The sequence below is a fragment of the Malania oleifera genome, chromosome 2 (assembly GCF_029873635.1).
Source record: "Malania oleifera isolate guangnan ecotype guangnan chromosome 2, ASM2987363v1, whole genome shotgun sequence".
Lineage (NCBI taxonomy): Eukaryota > Viridiplantae > Streptophyta > Magnoliopsida > Santalales > Ximeniaceae > Malania > Malania oleifera.
The window spans coordinates 67,648,293-67,665,942 of NC_080418.1; the positions used below are offsets into that span (position 1 = coordinate 67,648,293).

The window sequence follows — 17,650 nt, forward strand, 5'->3', positions numbered from 1 at the left end:
CAAATTTTCATACTAGGATGCAAATGTGATAGGAAAGTATTTGCACTGAGGATGCTTATTAAGATATCAGCATCACTTTTATGCATTGCCCTTTTGCATGACAATTGTGTTGCGCACTAGCAGAGTAATGATAGCAATATTTTTTCCATTACCCTGTTGTCTAGCAGTCATGCGATTCATTATTTAGTACAGTTCAGCAAAATTGGTATGTCTGGTTTCCACGGTGTATGTTTTTCTCTTGAAGCATTAAGATTTAGGGTCAAAGAAGTCCAAGATATTGTTTGGTAGTTCTGCGTTCGCCATTTCTGGAGTTCTTGGTGGCGAAATGCTCATATCTTCAGAGATGATTTTTTCCCATCTTGAATGTAATGGTAGAGAGTGGTCTTCTCTGCTTCTCTTTGGTTTTCAGTCAAATCATCTTTGCTTACCCATCCAACATGATTGGAATAATTTGGTATTATGATTTTGCTTTCCTGTTTGTTATTTTTCCTTCTAATTTTATTGGGGTCCTTGGCCTTATTTCTTGTACTGCTCGCCTTCCTCATAAAATTCCTTCCTTTATTTAAAGAAATCACATGTCGAGGGGGGTGTTGGGGGTATGGATAGAGTATTAATTCACGAATTTATAGGCTGTTCACAGTAGAAACAGTACTTACAGAAACGGCTGTAAAGAACTGAAAGTTCACGCCTCATTGTCTCCCAACCTTCTCCATTATTCATAGGCCTACTTGCCTTCCAAATAGCAAGGAGATATCTCATCTCAAAAATTGAGAACACTACAAACTTGAAAAATGCAGCAGTCGCGAAAGCATTAAATAATGACTCTGCATCCAAACAAGTAACAGAACAAGTGAGAATCTTGATTTAATAGATATGAAAAGCACACAAAAAAACTAGATGAGGCACATTTGAGCCACAAAGTATAAATTCATGAGATAATACGCCCTTGCATGCAAGCCATGTAACATGAAGCCAAAATGGGTTGTTATAAATACAACTCAGATATAACAATCCCAAGAGCACAATTTCAGTCCCCAAGGAGACATCCCAATGGTCAGAGTTTGGAAATTCCTGGAGGTCTTAGGTTCTAATCGTAGAAGGGTTAGGAAGGGGATTGGGAAGGCGATGGGTTACCCTCCTTCCCTTGTGTAGCTCAAGCCCAATGGGCTTATCAATTGACCCCCATCCCCTTAAAAAAAAAAAAACACACACACACACACACACACACACAACTTCAAAATCAGAAAAGCTGTAACCATGGGGCTGCCAATAAGTAACTGACGTACAAGAATGTGGCTATAGTACCAACATTATTTTTATTTCAAGTTTTTATTTCATTCAATTTCAATTCTTTCAATTGACATTTTTTTTTTAATACTTTGGATATCCAATTTCATTTTCTGACTAGTAAAAAAAATAAACCAAAGTTCTAGACAAAATATAGAAATTGAATGAAATCTATAAATACATGATGCATTTCGAATGCTCTGTTGAAACTAGTAACATGCTTGACAATTAGATAAATTTCCAAAGTGTCAGCATTCATCTAATGTTAGACTGTTACCTCTCCTTCTGTTACTAGCATTTAATGCTCTCTCTCTCTTTATGTGACTGAGAACTGATATGGCAAGCTAAGGCTTCCCTTTGGCAACTACTAGTTGCAGTTAGATTCAAATTGTATGTTGTAGACCTAGACTATAAAAAAGTACTCTTGGAGGCCAAAATGGAAACTTATGTCAAGAGTGTCCTACAAATGCAAGTCATGCAAAAATTGAAGGTATGACAAGCATAATGGCATGGTTGTGAATCAGTATGAAACCATTAGTGAGTGCTGCTATATACATATATCCAAATCTAGAACAGAAGTTGTTATATATATTTCAAGACGAAATTATATCTCGTGTTTAGAGTCACGTATGAGAGTAATTTAGTGCTCAGAAAAGGGTAACCAATAAGGAGTAAAATTATTTTTTAAAAAAACAAAAGCACTAGCCAAAAGGTAGATTATTAATCTGTGCCAATAGCACTCTCCATCCATCCTTCAGCAATATTTTAACAGTTGGAAAAAAGTAATACAAGTGTTTTAAGTTTCCATTTTGGTTAGATATGAATTTACAGTGTGAGAAGACAGATTCTGGCTCTTATGCGGTATTAATTCTCCTACTTTGTTTACTCTCAAATATTAATTACAGATGGATTTAAAGCTGCTTATCAGACTCTCACTGCATTTATTAGGTTCAGCCTTGGTCATTCCCAATGGTCAACATGAAACTCCTGCAGATTATTCTCCTAAATAATCATCGACTCCTCTAGAAATCATCGTACACTTTTAGGGTGCCGCTATATTAAGAGGTGCTTGTGCATGCAAACATGAATGCTAATGATTCAGCAATCCATGGAGTCATTATAGACTCATAACAAACTGATATCTTTGATTGTGGCAGGCAGTTATCATCTCTGTAGTATTCTATGCATTTTCCACAATCAAGAAATCCAAGTAAGCTGGTACTAGTTCTTTTTAAGTAACGCAAGTAAGCTGGTAATAGTTCTTTTTACCCTTACCAACTAGTATTCCCGCAGTCAAATGCAGAAGACATAGATAAGCATCCATTATAGCTTGTTGCCCAATCATTAAAATCGAAACCTTGGCAGCCCCCTGATAGAAATTTATCAGAACAAAGATTTACTTACTATTGAGAAATCATGAAACTGCAATGTGAATGAAAAAATTTTCTATATTTTCATGCAAGGCACCTTACAAAATAATTCCATCCATGTGAACCCAAAAATTTTGTTTTCAATGCATGAACTCAATAAAAATAACTTACAGATTGAGTGTTGCTATGTTCCATTTGCCGAATTAATAGAAGAACTTGAAGGAAAGAAACCTGATGCAAGTAAATGTTAAGGAATCCACCAAAGAGCAGTTGATAACAATTTAAGGAAGCCACATAAATAATTTCTACTAAAGGATACAAAGGTGACCATCAAGGTATAGTTCACTGCTTTGTTGTAGTAAACCTCAATGTTGACAGAACTTGCATTTAATAGCAAAGGTGAGAAGCAATCTCCATCATCATCCACTGAAGGACTCTCCATTAATCCTTCTACATGATAATGATCCCGATCTCCATCTATATGCAGTTAAAATATCAACTTAGCAAAACTCAAAATCAATAATTGAACAAAAGCACCCTGCAATACACCACGTCACACAAGTGCCCAAACAGAACAAAAAAGCACTACACTGTTATTCAGGAACTTCCAAATTGGATGATGAATCGGCTGTGTTAAAACTTTAAAGAATGAATTGCTCATGCATACGCACTTCACAAAAAGAACATAAATAATAAATAAATAAATAATGAGGTATCAATATCTGGTTGGACAATTATAAATTTCACATCAGAGAATGAAGAATGAAGCAACAAAATTTGACAAATAACTTTTGACCATTTGAACCAAGACTAAGGACATGGCCTCTAATGAAACTTTCACATTGACCTAAACGAGAGTCAATTTTGAGATACTCAAATAGGAAACAAGAAAGGAACTATTATCAACACTAAACATCATAATGGAATATGCGATACACTAGAAGGCCTCATCAGATCCCATTTTTAATTACCAAAAATTTTTGCTGTGACGAATCCCATTCTCGTCCTTTTGTTTGCATTGCTCTGTTGATTTGAGTTTGAAGAATTATATGATTTCTTTGCAGAGCAGCAGGTTTGTTGGATTTTTCTTTTGATGGGATAAATTTTTTACAAACAGTTGGCAAGCACAAAAAAGGCTCTGAAAGATGTTAGGACCTTGTGATCATGGTGTGCTAGTTTTGCCGTTATTTGGTTCTCTTTTTTTTTTTTTTTTGAGGATCTCTCATCCTCTTTGTACATTCATATTTTTTAATATATTTCTTTTCCTATCCAAATATATATATATATATATATATATATATATATATAATCCATTAGGTTTTAAAAGCAAAACCACTCAAAAATAAAAATAAAAATGCTTTTGCTAAGGGTGCTACATTACTTCCCTTCCAACAAATCATCAACATTGTGACTTCACGCCTTCACCAAAAATAAAGTTCCCATGGGTAAAAACTCCCAGTCACTGTAACTAAAAAAAAAAAAATCATGGGAAGCATTGTGCTGCCTTCCTCTGGCCACACCTACAAAACCAAAGCCTTCTTGTCCAATGCCAATTAATATAAATGCAATAAACAAAAGGTGAAAATAAAAATCCCCAGGGCAAACATAATGCAAGAAAGAAGTATTAATCCCATCACCTATAGAGAACGCCCCTTTCTGAAAATCATAAAACAAATAAATAAGTTTTTTCCAAACTCCCAAGTCCTATCATACGAAAACACACTTAGCGCTCTAGAAGATACAAGACAAAAGAAACAGTATTTTCAAAAAAACTCACCCTTTTCCATAGCACATCCATTTCTAAAGCTAATTGCCCCTTGCCATAAAACACCCCAACGCACGCAGCCCCAAAAGAGCCCCTTTTTTTCTGAATCAGGGAGCAAATAGAATACCAGTCAACTAAATGGTACTTTAAAATCTCCACCCTTTCCAATAAAATATCTCCTCATAGATTTTCTAATTTTCATGCAACCAACACATCAGTATTTGGAAAATGAATTTTAAAAAGGTGGGAAAGCCAACAAAGGCCACTTGATCAAATTGACAACAACCTTTTGACAGATAAAGCCACTTCCAATCTACTAATTGTTTTCCAAACTACTCCAAAATGGAGACCTAAATTGTGTTTTGTTTAAAAGGTGCACCAACAGATAAGCCTAGATAATATAATTTTTACATCCAAGATTAGAAACAAAAGCATTGACATCTCCTAATTCCCCATCATCATTTTTTTCCCAAATTAATCTTAAGATACAAGACTACTCCAAAACAAAGAAAAACACATCTCAAACTTATTAATTTCTTTTCGCCAAACAAAAGACTAAAGCATCATCCACATACACAAAGTAAGAGGCCAATCCTCTACAAGAACCCCCTCCTTCCAGTCCAAAACCTTTAATAACATTTTCAAAAGCTCTCACCCTTCATCATAAAGACAGAGAAAGCAAGAGAAGCAATTGCCTATGAAACAGTCAAACTACTCTGTATGGTACATATTTTACACAATTTTTGACATTCAACCCTGTTCTCACATCCTAAAATGACACCTAGATATTGGCACACACACATGCGCACACAAAGTGATTCTCATGAATCCACATACATAATTTTCCAAGGTTTAGCACTTCTTAGTTTTTTTCCAAGACTAGTAAGTTGCAACTGCTTCTATGAGTATTTCAAAGTGAGACTAATCTTGCAAACTGAATTGTTTTTTGGATAACAAAAGAATTTCATTGATAGAATAGGAATGTACAAATATAGAGTAAAGCATCTCCTTTCAAAATTCTGGGTAACCCCATGGTAAAAAAAAAAAACAAAAACAAAAACAAAACAAAATGAACATTAGAAACAACCCAAAAAAATCAGCAGGCCCTATCAATCCAGCAAGGAAAACCAATCATGCTGAACATCCGAAAAACACATCCCCGTGAAGTTCCCACTACCCACACACCAAAGAGAAGCCAAATGTTGAATCTTCTCCCAAACCAGTCAAAAAGATAACTTCTACCCAGCAAAAATGCATGTGTTCATTCCATCCACAAACCCCCATGGACAGCAAATAAGGCACAATCCCATAACTCCTTACCCTCCTTTTTCCTGCAAAAACCAACAAACTGGATTGCCAAAAACTCCTCCGCCGTCATTGGGCAAACCCAGCATTCCCCAAAATAATTAAATAACTTGTTCCAAACCCTCCAGGCAAACTGCATTGTTTCCAAATGTAGCAATAGTTAATACTAGTAACAGTGCATCGGAACTAATTTTTCATATCGAGAAAATGGATAGGCTCTTATATATGATTTTAGATACAGCCTGCAAAGAAAGCTTGTCTTGGTCCAATAGTAAGGGTGTTACAAACTCCAATCACAAGTTCAAACCACGGAAACAACCTTTCTAAAAAGAAAAGGTAAGGTTGTGTACATTATGCCCTCTCTAGATCCTGACGTAAGGTTCCAGCTAACAAAAATTAAAAATAACAAAATAAATTCATATGCTGAGAAAAGTACCAATTTTATTGGATGAAACACGTGAAATCTGTGCCGCAATTTCTATATTACAGTGTTTCTCCATCTCATATACAGGTGCTGCAACGTAGAAAGAATATAAATAATTACAATAAAACATGAAATGAAAATAACTTCAAAATCAAAGTAACATAGAGAAAAAAATTACAGTGTTTCCTTCTCCGCATCTTATCTCGAGGAGACTCTTGAAACACCTGGGATGAGAAAACTCCAAGCTGTTCAGGAGAAAAACAAAAAAATAAATAAAAAGCGCGGCCAATTCAACAAGTTAGCATCCAAACATTAACGCGGGCATTTTACAATATGGAAAAAAAAAAATTGATTTTGTAATCAATGCCCTCCATTTCCCAAATCCAAGTGTGCGTCAGTGGACAAGGTCTGCACTCAGGAGCACATAGCCTAAGCCAAGCCCAGCACCCAACCAGAAACTAGCCCAGAATTAGGATTCCTATAGTGAACCCGACCCTAAAAAAATTATTGATCCAAAACAAACAAGGAAACTAAACCTATCCTTGAATAACAACAAATTATGTAACAAAATAAAGATCCCAATAAAAAGGTTTGATATACATTGTAGGCTGACAGCTGAGCTAGATAGAATGATTTTTAAATGTGGTTCAGACCCATGATCGCAAGGAAGTCCTTGGTCAATTTTTTTCACTGACATTTATCTTCTATATTTTTTTAGGAAGAATAAGAAGAAAATATTATTAAAACTGAGAATCAGAGTGCTGATTTAGAGGACGAAGAGTCCTCCCCAAAAAACTACGGAAGCAGAAGAAATGATAATACAGCAAAGAAAGAGCAGGAAAATAGACACACACACACACACATATAAACATCCATCATAAAAGCACTGCCGTCCAATATCTTATGAGGTCTGACAACATGACCCAAAAAAGTCCAAAAGAGTGCAACCACAAGGAGGCTAGGAAAGTTGCTCTATCCCATAAAAGCTGTGAGCAGGTTGATCAACTTTTAAAAATCCTAGCATTCCTCTCTATCTACAAGGACCAGGGGTAGGCAAAAAAAGCAGCACTCCAAAGAGCTATACCAATTCTGTTCTTTCCAAAACCCCTGAAGTTGACCAATCGCAAGTCTCCCACCTTTCCCGGAGCCATCCACTCTTCCCCCACCAGTGAAAAAAGAGCATTCCAGAGCTGCAATGCCACCTTGCAATGCATGAAAAATGGGCACTCATTTAATCATTTCACTGCTTTCACAGCACATGAAACATGTGACAGAGAGCCCTACTAGGGCCTTCTCCTCTCAAGCAAAACATGCATGTTAATCCTTTCCAGGATCATGGTCCAGACAAAAGCCCGAATCTTCCCTGGCACCTTAGCGCTCCAAAGAATGTGGTTCAAAGGAAAAAGGTGAGGGTGTCGGCTTTCAAAAGGTAAGAAAGAAAAGATTTGGAAGTAAACATACCGAAGAAGTCCCCCTCCCACACTCTCTCATCCTCCCCAGAAGAGGGATTGTGCTGAACCCACAAGGAAATAAGGATAGCGAGCATTGATCTCTCGTTCATTGAGATTCCTGAAGAAAAAGAAATCCCAGGAATAAGGACCACCCTCAAAAGAAATAAAGGAGTTGATGGGAGCAATATCAAGTGATGAAAGCTTTAAAAGATGAGGAACCTTCGGCACCAATGAAGTCTCACTCACCCACACATCCTCCCAGAAACATATTTTTTTGCCATTACCCACTTTGAACCGGATAAGAGGAAAGAACTAACTCTCTACATGGAACACAAAAATTTCCAGGGACAAGCATGAGAGATGATGCCACTACCCCTTGCTCCCACCCCTTTCGTCTGATCCCATACTTATTCTTCATCACCTTATGCCATAGGGATTCAGCTTCCAAAGGAAACCTCCAAAGCCATTTTCCTATAAGGGAGAAGTTTTTGGATACCACATTCCTGATGCCCACTTCCCAGATAATCTCTCCTACCCTCCCTAGTACCCGACCAAAGGAAGTCACGCTTCAACTTCACTAAAGATTTGGCTACTTTTGAGGAGATTCTAAACAATGAGAGGTAATAAATTGGGATATTAGAAAAAGATGCAGTGATGAGAGTGACTCAGCCCCCAAAAGAGAAATAAGCCCTCTTACAGCCTCCAATCTCCTAGCTACCTTTTCCAAAATAGGATCCCAAAAGGCTTCAAAGTTTGGGTTTCCTCATAGAAAGAGGCCGAAATAGGTTAGAGGCCAATAAAGGGAGTCACAACCCACACTCAATTTGTACTTCTAAAGTGTCCTCTCTCCCATGTTGATGCCGGCTATACCACTCTTGGACAAGTTGATTTTTAAACCTGATATCTTTGCAAAGATTTTGAGCAACAGAATGGCTTATTAAAATCTTGCTAGACCGTCCTCAGAAAGTTGCAAGGTGTTATCAATTTGAGCAAACAGGAGATGCGAGATCTCTACTTCCTCCCTCCTCACAAACAAGCATCTAATCACACTCCCCCCCCCCCCCGGGCAAAAAAAAAAAAAAAAAAAAAACCTAAGCATGGAGAAGCAACCTACTAAGGCTGTCAACTATTAGGGTGAACAGGAAAAGGGAGAGTGGGTCTCCTTGTCTAAGAACTCTAAATGCCCTGAACCAATCTCCCAACTGACCATTTACAATGACAAACATATGGGGTCATTGAGATCCACTTTCTCCACAGATCCCCAAAGCCTTTTTTTACTCAACACCTTGTCTAAGAAACCCCAAATGACCCAATCGCAAGCTTTCTCAAAGTCCACTTTAATGACAACCCCTATTCTACCCCTCCTCTTCACATCCTCTACCACCTAGTTAACCACAAGAACCGCATCTAAGATTTGTCTATCATGGATAAAGGAAGATCGTGCCAAGGTGATAATCTCCCCCAAGACTAGTCTAAGTCTGTTAGCAAGGACTTTGGACAGGATTTTACAGAGACTAATGACAAGGCTGATCAGTCAAATCCCAACTCTTCTAGCACTATCCTTCTTAGGGGTAAGGGTGATAAAGTGGTATTTTCTCTAGTGTTCACCACACTGTTATGACGGAACTCTCCAAAAAATTTTAGGATATCAACCTCCAAAACTGACCAATTTTCTGAAATAATGCCATCGGGAAGCCATCTGGGACAGGGACCTTGTCTCTGCTCATGTCAAAGACCATTTTTCTAATTTCCTTGACCTTAAAAGGCCTTTCCAGCCACCACCAAGCAAAGTTCTCCTCAATGGGACTCCAATCAAGGCCTTCCACCATAGATTTCTTTGGGGTTTCCTCAAAAAACAAATATTAGTGGATATTAGTGGCCTCGACTCTGACCTGATCTTTACCCCTCACCACCTAACCAGAGTCCAATATCAGCTTTTGATGTTACTTTTCCTCCAACTATTTGTGATCCTGTGGAAATAACCATAGTTGCTATTCCCCACCTTAACCCATTTCACCCAAGATTTTTGAAACCAACACAAATCTTCTCTTAATAAGAAGATTTCTAACTCAATACTAAGATTGACCCCCTACTCCTATCCTCTTCCTCGAGAAGACCACACACTACTAGCCTATCCAGAGAAGCAATATCAGAGAGGATACTATTTTTTGAAGCTGTGACATTCCCAAAAGTCTCTGAATTCCATATTTTTATATTAGACTACAGGAATTTCAGCTTCTTCATGAATTCAAAAATTAAAACCCTCCCACCCCTCCACCCAACACTCACTACACCAGCTTCTTCTATTTGTTAAATTATAATGTTTTTGTTAACCTATACCATCCATTGTTCGTTCACTTCCCCAGGAGTGATCAGATTGCATGTGCAAGGAAGTGTTAAGGCTTGATATATGTTGTTAGTTGACAACCTAATAGCTTATTAAGCTTTCAGGTTGAGCAGTTTTTTAAATATTTATTTTTAATGCCAATAACAAGCACTCCTAAAATGCTAGAATCATTGTCCATCAGTATAAAATAATACAAGCAAGCAAACGACAAAATTGAAGTTAAATGCCTGGCTCAGGCTAGAATGCCCACCATATTCCAAGATGAGTCACATGACCATAGTTACTAACATGCTAATACCCTAATGAACATTGCTACATCCTCTCCAAAACATGGTACAATATCGTTCTAGAACCCTAAACCTAGCTATTAAAGTCTTGATTCAATATTTTTAATGACATTTTTATTGGAAAAAGTATAGCATTATTACATTATAATTTTCTTTTCAGACATTATTAATCTACTTAAAAGCAACTCTTTCCAGCAAAGGAAAATAAATAAAATTTACAGAAAAATAAATTTATGAAGGAGAGAAAAAGAATTACAATCTAAGAGAAGACAAGGTGCCCTCAAAACTAATTAAAAAAAAATTCAAACAAAAAAATCAAACAAAAAATCTAAAGCAACTAGTTGTAAAACCCTTTCCTTAACCCTCACTATCATAGTTTATTTGAGTATGTCAAATAGGCTACCTCTTTGTTCTTTTATCATCATGCTCTAAGCACAATCCACCCTAACTTCCTGTCCCCAAAGGGCAGACAACCACATCCTATCTTATCCATAAGTTCTCGTACTACAACATATAGCACCAAAAACTTGTATAGGGCAACATACAAGTAGATATGGTAGGAATATTACTGACCAGATTTACCTGCCATCAAATTCAAGCAAGATGGATTGTATAAAAATAGGAAGTACTCTTGAAGTAAAGTCTGCCATAAAATTGCAACCCATAGCAAGACAATCAAAGGTAAGGTGAAGAAGAGTTACCAAGTGATATGGATTAGATAAAATATAATCCTCTTCCTGGCTTAACTCTCCCTCTTTGCTGCTGCAAAATAATAGTCCACAAAAATAACACAAATTAGTTTGCTTTGAAAATATACAGCATGAGAGGCGGCTGACTAGAAATGAAACTGTCAACCTAACACCAAAGGGATGGATCATCTATAAAGGTGAGATGATATCAAAATTTTGACAAAATTGGCAACAATATTCGAAGGTATATTTTGAAAGTATCAGACAGAAATAGAGTTAGAAACAATGTCATGGAGCATAGTAATGGGCAAAACTCACGTTGTTAACAACTAAAGGGCCGTTCAGTATCACTTTCAAAAATTAGAGAATCAAAAACTAGAAATGAAAACCAAAAATCAGAAACAAAAACTAGAAACCAACAACTTGTTTGATTAACATTTATAAAACTAATACAAATTAAAAACTTAATTAAAAAAAAATGCTCTTTTCATTTTTAAATCAAAATATTATAAAAATATGATTAAAATAATAAAATTACAAATAATGCACATTAAAAAATTTACTATAATAAAAATAAAATTTATAATAATTAAATTACTTAATTGTTCTACTTTCAAATTTTACTTTACAATAAAAATTTTATTGGACATGACAATTGAAAAATAGTTAAATTATTTTGTAATTGGCTTTATTATTATATTTTGAAATTTATGTATATTTTTTTTTAATTATATTTAAATTCATATGATTGTTTAATTTTGATTTAATTTAAAAGTGTATAAAATGAATAATTTAATCTAGAAAAAACTATTTCTAGATATTAAAAATTCTGGTAACATGTTGCCAAAACAACTGAAAACCAACAACAAAAATAGAAAACTGACAACAGAAACAAACGCATTTTTAAAATTTGTTTTTTCATTGGGGAGAAACAGTAATAGAAAACATAAAATAACAACGATACCAAACAGGCCCTAAGAAGTCCAGTACTAAAATAAACATTTTGTCAGACAGTCCAAAAATCTTTGTCTATATTTAAATACGCATTTTTAAAATTTGTTTTTTCATTGGGGAGAAACAGTAATAGAAAACATAAAATAACAACGATACCAAACAGGCCCTAAGAAGTCCAGTACTACAATAAACATTTTGTCAGACAGTCCAAAAATCTTTGTCTATATTTAAATTCCATTAACATTTTGAAATTACCACAAACAGGATTTACAAATACAAGAATATGAATTAGGCAGAGTTCCATGTTCATAGAGAAATCCTTCAAAATTATCATTCAATTCATGTAACACAGACCAAATCATGGGGAAGAATAACCCGGTTGTAGCTGTCAGCATAATAATGTAGACATCTTTGTTCTTCCTTGCATACTTCTAACAATAAAATTATCATCAAACAAAGATGCAAGTCAAGAAGAATTCCATTTAGGATCCACAACATTTTAGAAGATTGACTGGATATGATAAGCTCACTTGGTTGTAGATTTTCATGAAGGTGTATAGAAAGGGAAACCAAAAGGCACTCTGTTTTAGCAAATTTAGGTACAGTATTAAACTCCCAATTTTGTATAACAAATGAAATATACTAAGATAGAAGAAAAAGAGGAAACAAATTAAGAGGATAAGTCATCATAAAAAAAAAAAAGCACTACAAATTTGCTAATTCACGCTGTGCCATTCGCTAATTCACGCTGATTTTTTATCATCTTGCTCTTGCCACCATCCATATGAACTTCTTGACCCCATGGATCAGTCGGCCACAATCCATCTTATCTGGCAATTTGAGCTAACCCTTCCCATTTACATCCACTGCAGGAGAAACAGGAGCAGGAATCACAGGCGTGATCTCTTACCTTCTGCTCTTTAGCCAAACCACCATCCTCAAACATAGAAACACCTTCTAAACCTTCAAATGGTAGCTGGCACATAAGAGATATTGCCCACTAAATCAGATGAACCTGGAATATACCTAAGTTGTGGTCTGCTAGATCCATTGTGGTCCGCCCCTTCCCTGGACCCCACATATGCAGGAGCTTTGTGCACCGGGCTGCCCTCTTTGTTCTCAAACATCATACAACAATAACCCACAATCACAAGAAAAATCACTATCAAAGTTGTTAGACTAGCATTTCACCTAAAAGCTGAAGGTGTTAGGTTGTGGCCAACAATGTATATCAAGCTTTAACAATCCCCTGCACACGCAGTCTGATTGCATGTGGAGGGATAAACAACAATAAATTACACCCATTACAGGGAATAAGATAATTCTTTTAACCACCACACAGCAAACACAACAAGACTAGAACTCATGACCTCCTGGAATTGTAGCTCTGATACCATGTCAGATTACCATTTTACCTAAAAGCTTAAGCAGTTAGGTTGAGGCCCAACAATGTAGATCAAGCTTAACGAAATTCACTCTCATTATCAGAAGCATCACCCCATTTCTCATCTTCCTTAATACGATCAGTAACCATTTTATGATCCTGATTTGGTCACAATTGGATCTTCCACTATACAAAAACTACCATCAGTATTCCTTTCCCTCATCAAGAATCTTATCTCCACCACTCTTCAGCCCATCTTCTTACTACAATTCCCCTCTACCTTCTTAATTGACCCCTATTTGGAAAGAATTGGATCTTCCTCTATACAGAAACTACCATTGGTATTCCTCTTAAATCTTACTCACCAGCATATCAGAATTATTTCTTTTACCTACAATAGAATACTTCTGTCTAACCCCTTCAACATCACTAAGAAAATAAATCTCAGTATACTCAGATTTTACAACTTCCTTTCCCTCATTCAGAATCTTATCTCCACCACTCCTCCCCCCTCCCCCCCATTCATCACAAACAACCAACTGATCACCAAGATTTTTAACTTCCTACACCTTCCATGAACAAATATCCACCGCCAGCCTCAAAAGAAGTCTCCCCAGACATGTCCTCAGCACACGCATACACTTCCGTTTCCGGACCCACTTGAACCACCTGAACCATCTGAAGGGGCTTTGGAAAAAAATCCTTGTGAAAATTACCTTGCGCCAGAGAGCAATATTTAAAAAGAGATTTCTCAAGAAGCCTGTCAAGATTTTGTCGCAGAATTTTTTGCACGATAATTGTATTACATATTCATTATAAAGCATGTCAAATGAATTCTGAGGTATTTTTACGTGGTCTCATTTTTTATATGCAGAATTCATTAAAAGGCACCAAGGGGACACCTCCAAACAAACAGGATGCATACAACAAGATATAACACCAACCACCTAAAGAAAAGGAGGAAAGCAATAAAGAAAAACCAGCTACAAGACCGAAAATTCATAGTGTTAAAGAACACCAAAAGCAAGCCCATTGAAATAAAAAGTGAATGTACAGACACCAAAGAGAATATTCTCTGCAAAAAAAATTCACTTAAGCTCCTCCATAACTCTCTCCTGATCATGAAACACACAAAAATTTAGCTCAAGCCAAATACACCACATTGAGCACCCTGGAATTGCCTACCAAATCCACAGATTCTATCCCAGTTCAATCTATCGTGCCAACAAAGTTGCAGCCCAAAAGCTAATTGGCAACATCCATAAAAAAAACTCAAAAAAAAAATTCCTGTAAACTTCTGGGTTTAATTTTAAGTGGCATACCTATGGGGAAAAAAAAAAAACCTCAACCCACAATCTAGCCTCAATTTGATTACAATAATCAAGGTCAGCATAATTCTATAACAAATTATATTACCAAGGGATCATTTGGGCCACTTATAGAAAAGTATTTTTCTAGAAAAAGTAATTATCTAAAAAAGTACTTACCTAAAGGTAGTCTGGGATTACTTATAGTTCTTTTTCAAATAGTTTCAAAAAAATAATTTTCCATAAAATACTTATTTTTCTTTTAAAAAAAAAGTCGTCCGGAAAATTCTTTTTAAAAATAAGTATTTATTTACGTGTAAACCAAACACTACTTATTGGCACAAATACTTAATTTAAGTACATCTCATAATAAGCATTTATTTTTTAAGACATTCCAAATGGGGCCTAATATGTTATAACACCCATAGCTATGAACAAATATGGAGTTTCCTCCAGTACTGAGAAAACATCACCAATCACCATGCCCTTCTCTGAATAAATAACACATTTTGTAGACGACTGCCTGATAGCAGAAGCAAAATATGAACAAAGTCAAAGAAAATTCAACATTTAAATTAAGCTATAATACTGTATTTGGTTGTAGATTACGCAAGCATGGCACGACTGAAATCAGAATTTATTAACTAGCTACAAGCCCCATGCTATAGTACATTTGACAACAGAAAGAAAGAAAAAACAGAAAGTAAACAAAGAAATTGGTCAAAATGCAAGGACGAGTCAATGAAACAAAGCCCGAAAGATCTACCTGCTGGCAACCATTCGAAGTTGCCTAAAAGGCCATATATATACACCTTCTACCTTTATTCGAGCATCACCAACTTCATTGTCAAACACATCATGGAATATAATTACTCCCTGACATCATAAAAAGGGGGTAAATTTTGGGGAAATTTTAAAATCATACAATGGAAAATCCCTAGCAAAGCAAAAATGGGGAGATGGGTTTACATTTCAATAAACGGAAGGCAAATTTGAGATTTGGGAGTTACTTTGTGGTGTTTTGACATTGATCAAATCCCATCATGTGCATATTCCAGAAATATTACATAAATTGAAAAACAGAAAAGAGCCCAATCTTCCTATTGGCTTCTATATCAGGCACATTGCCCAACCTAATATACACTCCAAAGTCATATAATTTCCATCCTTCAACAATCTCACTAAACAAGGTTCCTGATTTATCAAGAAACTATCTAATGTCTGGATGTGTAACTGGCAGCCAAGCCTTCAGACACATCAATGCAGACAACATAAGAACCCAATCAGTCCATTAGGTTAAGTATGTGCTGTACTGCTGTTAATTAATATGGAAACCATCTACCTCTAAATGCATGTGCACATGGACAAATATACATTAATATTGTGTATAACTGTGAAATGATTAGCTAATGCTAAATACACACAGAACAAAGATATTAAGGATGACCACTATATAAATGTTGGAAATAGATTTTGATGATAGACAAAACCAGTATTTTGTGCTTTAATAATATTGAGAAGTAAAATTTTGAGATATATTGCATGAGATGTGCCAACAAGAAGTTCATAAGACACATGTATGAGAAGCTCCATAAGATGTATAAGGAGCAGTGTAAGAAACATGCATAAGAAGCTTCATAAGAAGTCTTATAGGAGACACCATAAGATGCCCTTAATGGTAATATGATCCAAATGAATCTCTCAAGTTTTGCTATCATGATTATTTGTTTTTGGGGATACTATTAGATTTGGATTAATGATCATACTTGGTTAATCACGAGTGCTTTTGGATAAAGTTATAATGAGATCTGTGTGTTGCTAATCCATATTAAATTTGAAATAGAATTTATTACAGCTCAACATAAAAGTTTGACCACTGTACTAGCTCTTGGAACTCAATTTTTCTGGGAAATACAGTTATCTCAAGATAGAATGTATTGACAATCTTTTTTCCAAGTATTTAAGCCTGTTGAGCATATACTGCAGTTGATTGTCCAAACAAGAAGGGGCTCCATGTACTATAAATTTCGGATCTCAGTCTGCATGCAAGACATCAGAATACATACTCTCATGCAAATTGATTTCTGAAGATCACCTACTGCAAGAAATTTTCTAACAATTGTATTTCTAATTATTGTGCTTATTATAAATCTTCTCGATAGATTGAGACTATCATAAGTCTCGACTGACTGAACAGTATAAAAATCTTGTGCTGCCCTATTGTGTGTGGAGGTTTTTTACGTTTCAGTCTATTCTCATACTCATTATACTTGACTATTTAACAAAAGAATTCTAATCAAACGAGGATTCTAAGAAATTTGGTTTTATACAAAGTATTTACAAGTATAATTTTTTTTACACCCAATTCAGACCCCCACCCCCAGGGGCCCAGGTGCCATTATAGGACCAACATACGTCATCCATAATGCCAATCCTCAAGCATCATGGAGTAGGATATCATTGCAGAATGAGAAGAATCTCAAATTCAGCACGTGAGATAAGAGTACAAAATCATTTGCACATAATATTTACAAAAGGATGGCAAACACAATGTGCATTCAAAATACAACCCTTAATCACAATCTTAAATTTCCAACAGAAATTTTCGCTTTCCATCACCCTCAAACTTGAAATAGCAGTCAGTTTCCATCTTACAAAATTTCCTCCGAAATTTCAACAAATGGATCGAAAACTCAAAGTGGTAGTGAAACTTGTTGAAATTTTAAGTACAAAATGAAATTCTCTTGGAATTCAAATGTGAGATTTAGACGCAAAGTGAAATTTCTCTCTTAATTATATTACTTTTTATCAAACAAAAGATTATTACAAGGGCTTTTGAAATGACATGAAAAATTAAAATTTACAACATTTTATTTAACCATCCATGTCTAAATTATCTTTATTTGTATTAAATATAAAATTTAACTAATTTATGAATTTCATTTATCTTAACCGAATATGTTTAATGCACATATTATATTACGTACATGTTTAATATGCATATTATATTACAATCATTGCACCTCATAGACAACTTACATGTATCTAATTTATAATATATTAGTCCTAAAACTTAAACT

At 35.5% G+C, this 17,650-nt stretch overlaps 1 protein-coding gene across 6 annotated transcripts in view; it reads right to left on the reverse strand.

Annotated features, from left to right (window-relative positions):
* The window catches only part of LOC131148613 (transmembrane E3 ubiquitin-protein ligase FLY1), a 50,121-nt gene that overhangs the window by 14,666 nt on the left and 17,805 nt on the right, over nt 1-17,650 (reverse strand). For 2 of the 6 annotated variants that reach the window (XR_009135018.1, XM_058098448.1), the window contains exons 4-11: nt 15,337-15,446; nt 10,938-10,995; nt 6,330-6,375; nt 6,164-6,241; nt 2,977-3,134; nt 2,829-2,888; nt 2,563-2,656; nt 657-824 (exon numbers count right to left, since the gene is read on the reverse strand). Coding sequence is in view for 2 of the 6 variants with exons in the window: in XM_058098448.1 (XP_057954431.1) it covers nt 657-824; nt 2,563-2,656; nt 2,829-2,888; nt 2,977-3,134; nt 6,164-6,241; nt 6,330-6,375; nt 10,938-10,995; nt 15,337-15,446 (772 nt within the window). In the remaining 4 variants the exon portion in view is untranslated. Of the gene's footprint in view, nt 1-656; nt 825-2,562; nt 2,657-2,828; nt 2,889-2,976; nt 3,135-6,163; nt 6,242-6,329; nt 6,397-10,937; nt 10,999-15,336; nt 15,447-17,650 lie in introns of all 6 variants that reach the window. The other 4 variants (XR_009135016.1, XM_058098446.1, XR_009135017.1 and 1 more) reach the window with 3 other exon arrangements.